General features: G+C 42.6%; 1 protein-coding gene across 3 annotated transcripts in view; it reads right to left on the reverse strand.

Moving 5' to 3' along the window:
- The window catches only part of wipf2b (WAS/WASL interacting protein family, member 2b), a 55141-nt gene that overhangs the window by 11243 nt on the left and 29899 nt on the right, over positions 1 to 13999 (reverse strand). For all 3 annotated transcript variants that reach the window (XM_048560497.2, XM_048560500.2, XM_048560498.2), the window contains 4 exons: positions 12408 to 12537; positions 11991 to 12123; positions 11384 to 11515; positions 6735 to 7391 (listed from right to left, as the gene is read on the reverse strand). In XM_048560497.2, the coding sequence (XP_048416454.1) occupies positions 6735 to 7391; positions 11384 to 11515; positions 11991 to 12123; positions 12408 to 12470 (985 nt within the window). In that variant the 5' untranslated portion in view covers positions 12471 to 12537. The remainder of the gene's footprint in view (positions 1 to 6734; positions 7392 to 11383; positions 11516 to 11990; positions 12124 to 12407; positions 12538 to 13999) is intronic.

The following is a 13999-nucleotide window of genomic DNA, read 5'->3' on the forward strand; positions in this document are numbered from 1 at the left end:
AACAGGTTTATTCGAAAACACAAGCTTTTGGAGTCTCACTCCTTCTTCATGTGTTAGAGAGAGGGGTAGTATCAGACACAGAATTTATAAGTAAAAGATCAAAGGTTAATTGATTAGTACATGTAAATGTAAATCCCCAAATTCCTTTCAAGGCACTGTTCTGAGAGAACCAAAGATTTTATCAGAGTAAAGAGAGGTGACATTTTAGGTCAGACAATGCATGTTAGGTGTGGGACCTTATTTAGAATCTGTTTGTGATTTGGTTTGGAGTCAGACTGGTTTTATTTCCAAAGCAAGAATTTATTAACTGCCACATTGATGGACTGTCTATAAATAGGATGCTTTTTGAAAAAATAGGATGTATCTGCAAATACACATACAGATTCATGAGAGAGTGCGTATGCAAGAAAGCGTTAGACATTGAGAGAACACTCGGCCTCAGATCTTCGGGTAGACATCATCCAAGTCAGGCTTCACAATACACAACAATGCAGAGTTGCCAAGCAGAGGCTGATAGCCAAACTCGGAACCCATGAAGACAGCCCCTATCTGGATCTTTGGTTCATGTTGCAGTACAGGTGACTCTACCCCACAATATATTCTCACATGCACAAAGTCACACACACACACACACACACACACACACACTCTCTCTCTCTCCACCACCGCACCCCCTCTCGCACACACACACACGAGAGTCTACGGGGTAAATTTGTCTTTGACAGCATCTTAGGTTTGTTTAAAACATCTTCATCAGTGGTGTGACCCTTTGATCTTTTACTTATAAATTCTGTGTCTGATAGAAGCAATTTCTCCTCATCTGCTTTAAATCTGCTACCTCTTACCTTAAACCATCAGCTCTCATTCTAGATTGCTCCACGAGGAAACATCATCCCTGCATCTTTGTCAATCCCATTTAGCATCTTACACGCTGCAATTAGATCTCTTCTCATTCTTCTAAACTCCAGCCTACACTGCTCAATTTTTCTTCATGAGACAAATTCATCTCTGGAATCAATCCCATGAACCTCCTCTGAACTGCCTCCAATGCATTACATCTGTCCTCAGGGCAGGGGACCAAAATTGTATACAAAATGCCAGGTGTGTCTCACTAGTGCCTTTTACAGTTACAACAACACTTCCCTATTCTTATACTTAATTGAAGGGCTTGAGCTCTGGGTTTGCAATGTAAAGCTCTGCATCCTCAGAGATCAACAGTACAAGTGATTTTTCCTGATCTATGCACAAATAGTAAATGTCCTTCTGCTTTGTCTTTCAGCAGATTACACATAATGACTGTCTTTTGTTCTTGAAAATCTTTTGACTTAGTCTCTGAAAAGAATGATTGCTCATGAACCAGGTTTACTTTCCAAAATCTTTAGTGACTTCATAATTTGATGTGACAGTTACTGCAGCAATGTTCAATTAAAAGCATAATGAATAGGCTTAGTATTTTGAACATGTTTTTGAATGACATGAGAGCATTCTGATTGATAGACTACAGCTAGTGGTGCTCCTCAGGGATGTGCAGACCAGCTAATGAAAAATTTTGGAATTATATCAAGAAATTCCTCAAGAGTGATCAATAAATGGGGGTGGCACGGTGATGCAGTGGTTAGCACTGCTGCCTCACAGCACCGGGTTTGATTCCACCTTTAGGCGATTGTCTGTGTGGAGTTTGCACGTTCTCCACGTGTCCAGTTTCTTCCCACAGTCCAAAGATGTGCAGATGAGGTGGGTTACAGGGGGATGGGTCTAGGTGGGATGCGCTGAGGTTCGGTGTAGACTTGTTGGGCCGAAGGGCCTGTTTCCACACTATAGGGAGATGATGATGACGACGAAGACGACTCCAGGTGGAGTAGTGGAAGGAACAACACTGGACTAACTTGAGAAACAGTTAGATAGCAAAAATTCATTCAGGATGAACAAGCTGCAATGTGCCATACAGAATCCAATAGTCGAAAAACATCTTACTGCAAGCCTTGCTTCAACCCAGGCTGCTCAACAGCTATCTTACCACAAAAACTTTTACTTTCACACGATGTCCAAAGCATTGAAATGAAGTCACACTAGTAAAACTTTTAGGAAGCACTGGAGTACAGAACTGATATACAACCAAGTCTGTAGATGGCAATAAGTTATAAACCTAGCAAAAAGAGAACTGCAGATGCTGGATATTAGAAACCCAGCTAGCCATTTCAAAGGAAGCATGAAGAATGGACTTGGGGACAGATTATGAATGGGCAAAACTACAACAGGTGAAATCTCAAAATCAAGGAGGACAAATTGGAATTTTTCAGTGTCAAAGAACTGTGAACTGAGAATGCGAAGAGAGATTTAGGTGTTCAGATCCTCACTAAAAACTGCACAAATATAAATAGTAATCTAAAAATACAATGACAATGTAAATACATAAAATGAAAGCCATTTTCTAAATATGATGAGAGATGTAGGGCAACACCTTAAACTTGTTTGCTCATTCAAATAGATCATGGCTGGTGTTTACCTCAACCCCACTTCCTGACTTTTCTCCACGTGGCTTAACACCCTTGATGGAAGCCATCCAATTCAGTCTTAAGTACAGCAAGAGTAAAACTTTGAGAAAGGTAGTTACAATGTTCCACTGTCCTATGTGTGAAAGATTAATGGCAATTTCACCCAAAACTGCCAAACTCTGATTTTAAGACTATGAGCCCTATCTGAACTGCCCCAGTTTAGGCAAAAGGCTTCCCATATCTAGGCTATCAAATCTCTTTATCACACTACACATACTTCCCTCATTTGAACTTGGCCTTTCAGAATTTCCATCCTCCCACCATTACAGGATACAACAGTTTTCCAAATGATTTCAGAAGTTTTACATCTGGCACTCTACATGCAGGCTCATCCATGTGTTTATTACTCTGTGTGCAAGGAAGAGCTCTTAATGTCAGTCCTAAATACCATGAACTCAAGAGTGGTCTAATACTGAAACATGCAGTACATCCAGCCTACACTGATACTATTTTATATATGAAATCTATTCTCACTTTCTCTCCATATATGCGCAATGTCTAAATTTTCTCAGTAAAAGACATTCCTTCCAGTTTTCCTGTTAATTTTTTGATTTTAAATTTCTGTTTTTGTTTAATTTTAAACATTTGCACCTTTGAATTCTTCATAATCTTGAAGACCTCCAATTAAGCCCATCTCTCAACAATAATGAAAAAAAACAGTTAACTTCTTCAGCCTTTCTTTGTAACTGAACACTCATCCTTAACATCTTGAAGAATCTGCACCACAATTTATCAATTTCTTCTTGTAACAGTGTCTAAAACTCTCACCATGACTAAAGCAAGCAGAAATCTGGTGCCACACTCACAAGGATCATTACACCAAAACACAACACAAGCACAAACACTTCTTAAAACAAACTGAAGTCAATTATGATGAACCGAATCAGTAATATTTTTTACTTTTGCTTGGGAATTCCAATGACGTAGTCACTCAAAATTTGCTCCCATGTTACACATTATACTTGGACTTAAATCAAAGCATATTGTAACAGCTCCCCACAATCAGTCATCAGAAGCAACATTTTGATGCACAGCAAGCTGCCAAAAGTTAGCACTAAAGATAACTTTCCCTGAGATGACTGGCAACAAATTTAATTATTTGTTTCTTGCATTCACACATATCAATGGTGGTTTAAAAATAGAAGAAATGCTGTCCCCACCATTCCAAAGATTAATTGCATTAATCTTCAGTGACAGTAGTAGAATATCTGCAGCTTGTGAACTGGCTGTTCTGCACATCAAAATAAGATCTCAAAGACAAGTTCTGACCATAACATCAGAATGTGCAACAAACGACATATTATAGCCCATAAGACATAGGAGTGGAAGTAAGGCCATTTGGCCCATCGAGTCTACTCCACCATTTAATCATGGCTGATGGGCATTTCAACTCCACTTAACCGCACTCTCCCCGTAGCCCTTAATTCCTTGCGAGATCAAGAAATTATCAATCTCTGCTTTGAAGACATTTAACATCCCGGCCTCCACTGCGCTCCGTGGCAATGAATTCCAAGGCCCACCACACACTGGCTGAAGAAATGTCTCCTCATTTCCGTTCTAAGTTTACCCCCTCTAATTCTAAGGTTGTGCCCACAGGTCCTAGTCTCCCCGCCTAACAGAAACAACCTCCCAGCATCCACCCTTTCTAAGCCATGCATTATCTTGTATGTTTCTACTAGATTTCCCCCCAACCTTCTAAACTCTAATAAATATAATCCCAGGATCCTCAGCCACACATCCTATGTTAGGCCTACCATTCCAGGGATCTCTGCTGGACACGCTCTAGTGCCAGTATGTCCTTCCTGAGGTGTGGGGCCCAAAATTGGACGCAGTATTCCAAATGGGGCCTAACTAGAGCTTTATGAAGTCTCAGAAACACATCACTGCTTTTATATTCTAACCCTCTTGAGATAAGTGACAACATCACGTTCACTCTGAACCACAGACTCAACCTGCAAGTTAACCTTCAGAGAATCCTGGACTAGCACTACCAGATCCCTTTGTACTTTGGCTTTATGAATTTTCTCACTGTTTAGAAAATAGTCCATGCCTGTATTCTTTTCTCCCCCCAAAGTGCAACACCTCGCATTTGCTCACGTTGAATTTCTTCAGCCATTTCCTGGACCACTCTCCTAAACTGTCTAAGCCTTTCTGCAGCCTCCCCACCTCCTCAGTACTACCTGCCTGTCCACCTAACTTCGTATCATCGGCAAACTTCGCCAGAATGTCCCCAGTCCCTTCATCCAGATCATTAATATAAAAAGTGAACAGCTGCGACACCAACTCTGAACCCTGCGGGACACCACTCGTCACCGGTTGTCATTCCGAAGAAGAGTCTTTTATCCCAACTCGCTGCCATTTGTCAGACAGCCAATCCTCAATCCATGCCAGTAGCTCACCTCGAACACCATGGGCCCTCACCTTACTCAGCAGCCTCCCGTGAGGCACCTTATCAAAGGCCTTTTCGAAGCCTAGATAGATAACATCCACTGGGTTTCCCTGGTCTAACCTACTTGTTACCTCTTCAAAGATTTCTAACAGGTTTGTCAGGCACAACCTCCCATTACTAAATCCATGCTGACTTGTTCTAATCCGACCCTGCACTTCCAAGAATTTAGAAATCTCATCCTTAACAATGAATTCTAGAATTTTACCAACAACCGGAGGTTAGGCTAATCAGCCTATAATTTTCCATTTTTTGTCTTGATCCTTTTTTAAACAAGGAGGTTATAATAGCGATTTCCAATCATCTGGGACTTTCCCTGACTCCAGTGACTTTTGAAAGATCACAACCAACGCCTCTGCTATTTCCTCAGCCACCTCCCTTAGAACCCCAGGATGTAGCCCATTGGGACCAGGAGATTTATCAATTTTTAGACCTTTTAGCTTTTCTAGCACTTTCTCTTTTGTAATGCCTACCAGACTCAACTCTGCCCCCGACTCTCCTTAATTGTTAGGATACTACTCATGTCTTCCACTGTGAAGACTGACGCAAAGTACTTATTAAGTTCTTCAGCTATTTCCTTATCTCCCATCACTAGCCTTCCAGTAACAATTTGGAGCGGCCCGATGTCTACTTTTGCCTCTCGTTTGTTTCTTATGTATTGAAAGAAACTTTTACTATCATTTCTAATATTACTAGAGAGCCTACCTTCATATTCGATGCTCTCCTTCCTTATTTTTCTCTTTGTTATCCTGTTTGTTTTTGTAGCCTTCCCAATCTTCTGATTTCCCACTGTTCTTGGCCACTTTATAGGCTGTCCCTTTTTCTTTGATACATTTCCTGACATACTTTGTCAGCCATGGCTGTCTAATTGCCCCCCGCCACCCCGGATGGAATCTTTCTTTCTTTTCTTTGGGACATATACAATCTTTCTTTCTTTTCTTTGGGACATATACAATCTTTCTTTTCTTTGGAATATATACATAGATTCAAAAGTCAAAACTTGCCGTATTCTTTCCTAATCCAACTCATTCTCTCAGGCTGCAACGTTTTGAATCTACTTATCTGCCTCCGTTTACCTTTCTTCCTACAGGTTAAATATTTATTTTAAACCTAGACTTAGTGTTACTTCGTCGTTATTTCTTTATCACACCCTGTTCAATCCGTGTCTTGAACAATGGGCATTAATAATAGCTTCTGAAGTGTGTAGCCCCCCAAAAGTAATTCTTCCAACTCTCTCACAGTCTGGTGTACAGTCCATTAATTATAGCCACAATGAGTGCAAAAGATCTACTTGATTAAGAAAATGCCAGAGAAACTCAGCAGGATTGGCAGCATCTAACAGAGTTTATGTTCTGAATCTAAAGACTGTTTTTTTGAACTTGAAGATATTGTGAGTCCAAAGACTTCTGTTTTGCTCTCCACAGATAGTGCCAGACCTGCTGAGTTTCTCCAGCATTTTCCAGTTTTGTTTCAAATTTCGGGCTGGATATGTTATCTCGCCCTGTTGCTGTATCCATATCACATTCATTTTTCAATGGTGATCGCTGAATCTACAGCAGAAATGTGATTTTAAACAACTGCTCCCAAATCCAGGAATAAAGGCTTTTATAATCAATTTTCAAGCATCTTCTTGCACATGCAAGGTATAATTTCTACTTTGCTAACAAAATGCATTTTAGAGTTGCATGGCTCATGCATTATTTTTGATATGTATCCAAACACAAAGCTCTTACCTGTACCTCGGTTTGGTGGTTCTCTTGCAGGTGGTGGTGGGCGATTTTGGGAGGGTGAAGGAGATGGAGGGGGAGGAGCAATTCCTCGCATTGGTCCCGCTGACTTACGCGATAACGAGTTGTGCCTCTGCGGCAATTCTGGGGCAGCCTCATTTCCAGGACTAGAAGGGCCATTATGTACATGGGGAGGTTGCCTGTAGGGTGGGGGAGGGGGTGGTAGAGGTTGGCTCTGAATGTTACCAAGCCTAGGATTTATTGGTGATGGGGGAGGCTTGACAGAAGGAGGGGCAGGAGGTCCATCTCTATTACCAGGAGTCCTTTGTCCTGGAGTAGGAGGTAAAGGTTTTTCTCTGTTGTATGGTCCACTGGAATGAGCTTTGCTGCTATGCACAGGTGGTGGAGGTGGATTTGAACGTCTTCCAATTGGAGGTGGTGGCGGTGGTGCTGATGCACTGTGCCTCACACCGCTGGCACTACCAGAGCGGGATGTGCTGGAAAGATCAGGCAATGAAGGTCGATGAACTCTTGGAAGGTCTGGAGGAGAGGTTTTACTCTGTGCATCAGAATCATCGCTGTAGCGGTTACTACTAGGTGGCGGTCGTGGAGCAGCAGATCTTGAGCCAGGTGGATTTAGTGCCGTTCTACTGGGTGCAGGATCTGAAATAAAAATAACGTAGTTGAAATGAGAAGTGCTTTCACCCTAGGAGCAGTGATGATTTTTTGAGCTTGTCCCCGACTCACGAATGATAGGGTTCAGACTATGCAGTTATCTGATCAGCAGGACAGCGACAATTGGTCTGGATGGCAGAGTTAGATGAGTGATCAGATTTCCCATAACTGAGCAGCAAGCCCTACTGAGTATGCACTAGCGAGGATGAAACTGGAGATAGAAACAAGCACAATATACTGGCATACAAAAGCCAATCAGCACTGACTGCCAGCGCTGACTTATGTGTGACCATGACACCATTTTACAGAAAAAGTTGGAAGACGAAAGAAATGGGGAGAAGTTATAATTTTTCCAATATATCTTTGGATGCATATCATGGCTGCCTATTCAAACATAAAGGCATTATGTATGATTAGATCCACAGCTCATGCCCCCACATATATGTTCCAGCTGGAGTCACTGGATGCTAACTAGGGGTACAAATCCATGTTGCTTTTCTCCATTAGCATGAGATATTGGGCAAGGGAAAGCACTGAAGACCATGGAAAATATAAATTCAGTTTTAACATTATTGACTACGTGCAAACCAGAGATAGGGGAAAATCAGTTGTGTAATCATGCTGCTGACCTTCAACTTGTTTTAGTTTGCTGGCAGACAGGAAAGCTGGAGCCAGGCAAGGATTATTAAGTTAAATTCACAAACCCAGCACAAGTTGATCTTACTCACATTTCTGCAATACCTTAATTAGCATAGGCAATGCAAAATGTTTTATCGATTCATTAAAAAATAGTTTTGCCTTCTACTTACAGAGGACTTTTTTTAAAAATTTCTTTCAGGGGTTGTGGCTGTCACTGGCAAGATCAGTATTCATTGCCCTTTCCCTTCTCAACTATGTTTGCGAAGGTGGTCCTAAGCAGCCTTCTTGAACGGCTACAGTCCATCTGGTGTATGTACTTCTGTAGCACTGTTAGGAAGAGAGCTCCAGAACTTTGATACAGCAACAGTGAAGGAATGGTTATCTGGCTTGGAAAGAAATGTACAAGTCGAGGTGGTATTCTCAAGCATCTGCTGTCCTTACTCTTCTAAGTGATAAGAGATCATAGATGGGGAAGGAGCTCCCGAAGGAGCTTCAGTGAATTGCTGCAGTGCATCTTGTATATCATGCATACTGGCAAGAGATATTGAATGTTTAGGATGGTAGATGGGCTGTTGGTCAACTGAACTGCTTTGTCGTGAAACATTACGAAGTTTCTTGCGTTATTCGAGCCATGCTTCTCCAGACAAGTGGACAGTATTCCAGCAAGTCCCGATCTGTGCGTGGTAAATAGTGGACTGACTTTGGGAAGTTAGGAGGCAAATTAATTATAGAATTTTGAGTCATTGACCTGCTCTTGTTGCAAGTATACGCTTATATGGCTACTCCAATTAACTTTTTGGTCAATGGTAACTCCCCAGATATTAATAATGGGGGATTTAGTGATGATAATGCCAATGAATGTCATGAATTTCAAGGCTGTCCTATTGGAAACGGTCAATGGTTGGCACTTCTGTGGTGTAAAGTCACAATTACTTGCGACTTGCTAGTACAAGCCTGAATGTCATCTAGGTCTCAGTGCATATGGACAGACTTACTAAACATCTGCAAAGTTGTAAATAGTTGTGATGATTGTGCAATCACTGAACATCGCACTCGTAACCTTATGATAGAGGAAAGGTCAACGAAGGTGGTTGGACCAAGGATATTACCCTGAGGAACTCGTACAAACCTGCCCTGGGATAAAGATGATTGGCCAGAAACTAACATCATCTTTGTGCTCAACATGACTCCAATCAGTGAAGAATTTCCCTCTTGATTTCCATGGAGTTCAATTTTCCCTGGGCTGCTTGGCATCACACTAAATCAAATGCTGCCTTTATGTCAAGAGCTGTTACTCTTTTGTCAATGTTTGGATCTAGTCCTGAAGGAGTACCGTTTCTAGGATGCTGTCGGGCTCATCACCTTCACAGAATCCATGCCTTCAGCCATTTCTTGATATCACATGGAATGAATCAAATTAGCAAAAGATTTGTATCTATAATGCTGGGGGCTGTAAGGGAGGGTCACAATGGATCATCTTGGTACTTGTGGATGAAGACAGTTGCAAACAATTCAGCCTTGTTACCTGCATTAATGCAAAGGGCTACTGCATTGTTGATGGGGATGTTTGTGGGGCTTCCTGTCAATCGTTTAATTGCCCATCCCTATTTATGAATGGATGTGGCAGGATTACAAAGCCTTGATCCAATTAATTAGTTTAGGACTACTTAGCTTTGTCTACTGCAAGCTGATTCAACTACTCGCACAGCAAAGTGTTGTTTTGTCAATTTACCAGGTTGACATCTGATTTTTAGGCATATCTAACATTGCTCCTGACATGCCTACCTGTACTGTTCAGCAAGCCTGGGTTAATGCTCTGGCTTGATAGTAACAATAATGAAAGTAATATGCCACATCAAGAGGTTACAAATTGTAGTTGAATACAAATTCTGCTGCTGCTGATGGCTCACAGTATCACAGTGGATGCCAGCTTTGAGCTACTAGATCTGCTCTGAATTGATCACATCTAGCTTGGTGGTAATACCACACAACATGAAGTGTGCACTGTGTGAAGATGAGATTTAGTCTGTTCAAGGCTGTACCCATAATGGACACAGACATTTGCGACAGATTGATTGGTGAGAATAACGTCTTGTAGTTGTTGGTTCCCTGACCACTGGCTGCAATGCTAGCCTGGCAAATGTGCCCTGCAGAACTCAGTCAGCTCAATCAGTAGTGGTACTACTAAGTCACACTTGGTGACAGACATTGAAGCCCTTATTCAGAGAAAATAAACATCTGTGAACCTTTAATTATGGAGCGATTTTGGGGCACTGCAGCTTTAACACAAAGTGACAATGTAATAGCATGTGATGAGAATTGTCATACATTACTAATTTAGCATACTCAGGGAAGGAGAAAATCATATACCACACATAATGCTGCTATAATGTATATTTCGTTAATATGAATTGGCTGTAATGTGACTGATGAATAGTGGACACTGTTTGAATAACACAAACTTTGTACTGTACAGATTGGGATTTTCTATAGTGATTTTTATGGCAATTTTCTATAGAGAGAGGTCACAAAGAATGTGACTTAATTCTTCCATACTTAGACTAGAATATAAAACCAGGACAATCATATTGTGTCAAGTGCTGTGTATAAATTAGATCTGATTAGATTCCCTACAGTGTGGAAACAAGACCTTCGGCCCAACAAATCCACATCGCCCCTTGGAGCATCCCACTCAGACCAATCCCCCTATAACCCACACACCCCTGAACACTATGGGCAATTTAGCTTGGCCGATTCACCTAGCCTGCATATCTTTGGACTGTGGGAGGAAACCGGAGCACCCGGAGAAAACTCAGGCAGACACAGGGAGAACGTGCAGCCTCCGCACAGACTGGTATTGAACCCGGGTTCCTGGCGCTGTGAGGCTGCAGTGCTAACCACTGAGCCAAATGGGTGTTGTTGATTGAGGGATAAATATTGATCATGGCATCAGAAAGCACGACCGTCTTAACTGAACACCAATGTGGCATTGTTAACATCCCACAGACAGAGATGATGCAGGTTTACTTTAGTGTCTCATCCACATTTTGGAATTTCTGACAGAGACAGTGATGTGGAAGTACTGTACCAATTATCAGTAGGATCATGCATAGTGTCTAGAGTGGGATTTGTTTATTGTTGGTCTGTTTGTTGCTTAATGGTATAGCATATTTGTACCATAAAGTTACTCAGATCTGAAGTTATTAGTTAAAAATCCTTATCGCCAATTATTAGAACACCTTTTTTGGTGACCAGTTATTTCTAAGAGTACTACCGTCAACACTGTAACAGCCACCCAGCTAAGTCTCTCCAAACCAAGAAGTGGGGATGACTCAGAGTACCTGAACTGTCTCTGTGCCCTACTGGACGAAGCTTAGGAACACCTCCCTGAAACAAGCCACCGATTGATGGGACTGGTCCTCCAGAAACAGGTCCTGCACCAAATCCTCCACCACCACCTCCTCCTTTAGAAGCTGTAGTTAAAAAGAAACATGTTAGTAAATTTATACAGCAGTGATTCGCTCCATGATGGATTTCAGTGACTCCATACCCATATTATGTAGCGCAAGGGATAAAATTCAGACCAGGCATATATCAGCAAACAATATAAAAGCTATATATGCGGCCATATTCTTGTCACAGGATTATTCAACCAGAGGGAAAAAAATATAAAATAAGTCAATTCAACTTCTTGTCTGGTGCTCTTCATTCATCAAATCACATTGGCTTCAAAACAAAGGAGAAATTACCATAGATCCACCATAACGTTCAAGAACTCATACTGTTCCCTCCAAACAGGTATCAAGCATAAAAAGATAGAAATTAACTAGTTATGTTATGGGGCTTTTCACAGACTTTAACTGGACTTTGAACAGCAATATCACAAATCCACCACTGCAATTTGCTGAGATCCTAATAACATCACTGCTCTTTACACTTAGCACTTACTTTCAAGAATTGGGGCACTTCTATCATTTACATTGGTCACTTTTCGAAGTTTGGCTCCCTTTGTGATATCACTTAAGAGTGCATCTCGATTATGTTGTTCATCTCTGGTCAATTTAGGTGTAACTGTATTTGCCTGTTTAAAAAAGTTGAAGTGAACAAAACGCATACATTTTAAATACCTTGCTATAAATGCCTTGACAAATTGCAACTGTATCTATCAAAGACTTATCACAATAAACTCTGATTAAAACATTGAGTTGGGGCACACCATCTTCCTACGTAGTCCTACACAGAAATGCAAAACACATTCATCGTCTAAGTGATGCTGTTATATCGATAATATTTCAAAAGTCAAAATCTAGGGTGCTCATTTTTAGCTAAAATAAGTGACTGAAACTGTCACATGCCATGTACTACCTGATTAAAGGTTGGTGGAGGGGGTGCAGCAGGTGGGGGTGGGGGCGGTGGAGGTATTGGCATATTTTCCCACTGCCTGCTGGTTCAATCTCCGTTGTATTTCACACAGTGTTATGGGTCATTCATATACCTAAAAAAAAAGCAGAGTACTGGTTTAGTTTACGTCAATAATTAGCATTTTAAATCACCTGTCCCCTTAAATTTTCTCTGCCCCTTTCCAGAAATCATTGATTTATAAATGGGTGTTGATCCATAGATGTCCAAGAGTCCTTCAGTACTGCAATTACAACCAACCAATCTCCAAGGGTAAGTCAAGGCAGCATTTATGTGCAGAAATTCAACTGGGGTGCATGACCAGTGCAGAGATAATGGGAACTGCAGATGCTGGAGAATTCCAAGATAATAAAATGTGAGGCTGGATGAACACAGCAGGCCAAGCAGCATCTCAGGAGCACAAAAGCTGACGTTTCGGGCCTAGACCCTTCATCAGAGAGGGGGATGGGGAGAGGGAACTGGAATAAATAGGGAGAGAGGGGGAGGCGGACCGAAGATGGAGAGTAAAGAAGATAGGTGGAGAGAGTATAGGTGGGGAGGTAGGGAGGGGATAGGTCAGTCCAGGGAAGACGGACAGGTCAAGGAGGTGGGATGAGGTTAGTAGGTAGATGGGGGTGCGGCTTGGGGTGGGAGGAAGGGATGGGTGAGAGGAAGAACCGGTTAGGGAGGCAGAGACAGGTTGGACTGGTTTTGGGATGCAGTGGGCATGGGGGGGGGGGGGAAGAGCTGGGCTGGTTGTGTGGTGCAGTGGGGGGAGGGGACGAACTGGGCTGGTTTAGGGATGCAGTAGGGGAAGGGGAGATTTTGAAACTGGTGAAGTCCACATTGATACCATATGGCTGCAGGGTTCCCAGGCGGAATATGAGTTGCCGTTCCTGCAACCTTCGGGTGGCATCATTGTGACAAAGCAGGAGGCCCATGATGGACATGTCATCTAGAGAATGGGAGGGGGAGTGGAAATGGTTTGCGACTGGGATGTGCAGTTGTTTGTTGTGAACTGAGCGGAGGTGTTCTGCAAAGTGGTCTCCAAGCCTCCGCTTGGTTTCCCCAATGTAGAGGAAGCCGCACCGGGTACAGTGGATGCAGTATACCACATTGGCAGATGTGCAGGTGAACCTCTGCTTAATGTGGAATGTCATCTTGGGGCCTGGGATAGGGGTGAGGGAGGAGGTGTGGGGACAAGTGTAGCATTTCCTGCGGTTGCAGGGGAAGGTGCCAGGTGTGGTGGGGTTGGAGGGCAGTGTGGAGCGAACAAGGGAGTCACAGAGAGAGTGGTCTCTCCGGAAAGCAGACAGGGGTGGGGATGGAAAAATGTCTTGGGTGGTGGGGTCGGATTGTAAATGGCGGAAGTGTCAGAGGATGATGCGTTGTATCCGGAGGTTGGTAGGGTGGTGTGTGAGAACGAGGGGGATCCTCTTAGGGCGGTTGTGGCGGGGGCGGGGTGTGAGGGATGTGTTGCGGGAACTACGGGAGACGCGGTCAAGGGCGTTCTCGATCACTGTGGGGGGGAAAGTTGCGGTCCTTGAAGAACTTGGACA

This window comes from Stegostoma tigrinum, chromosome 31, assembly GCF_030684315.1.
Source record: "Stegostoma tigrinum isolate sSteTig4 chromosome 31, sSteTig4.hap1, whole genome shotgun sequence".
NCBI lineage: Eukaryota > Metazoa > Chordata > Chondrichthyes > Orectolobiformes > Stegostomatidae > Stegostoma > Stegostoma tigrinum.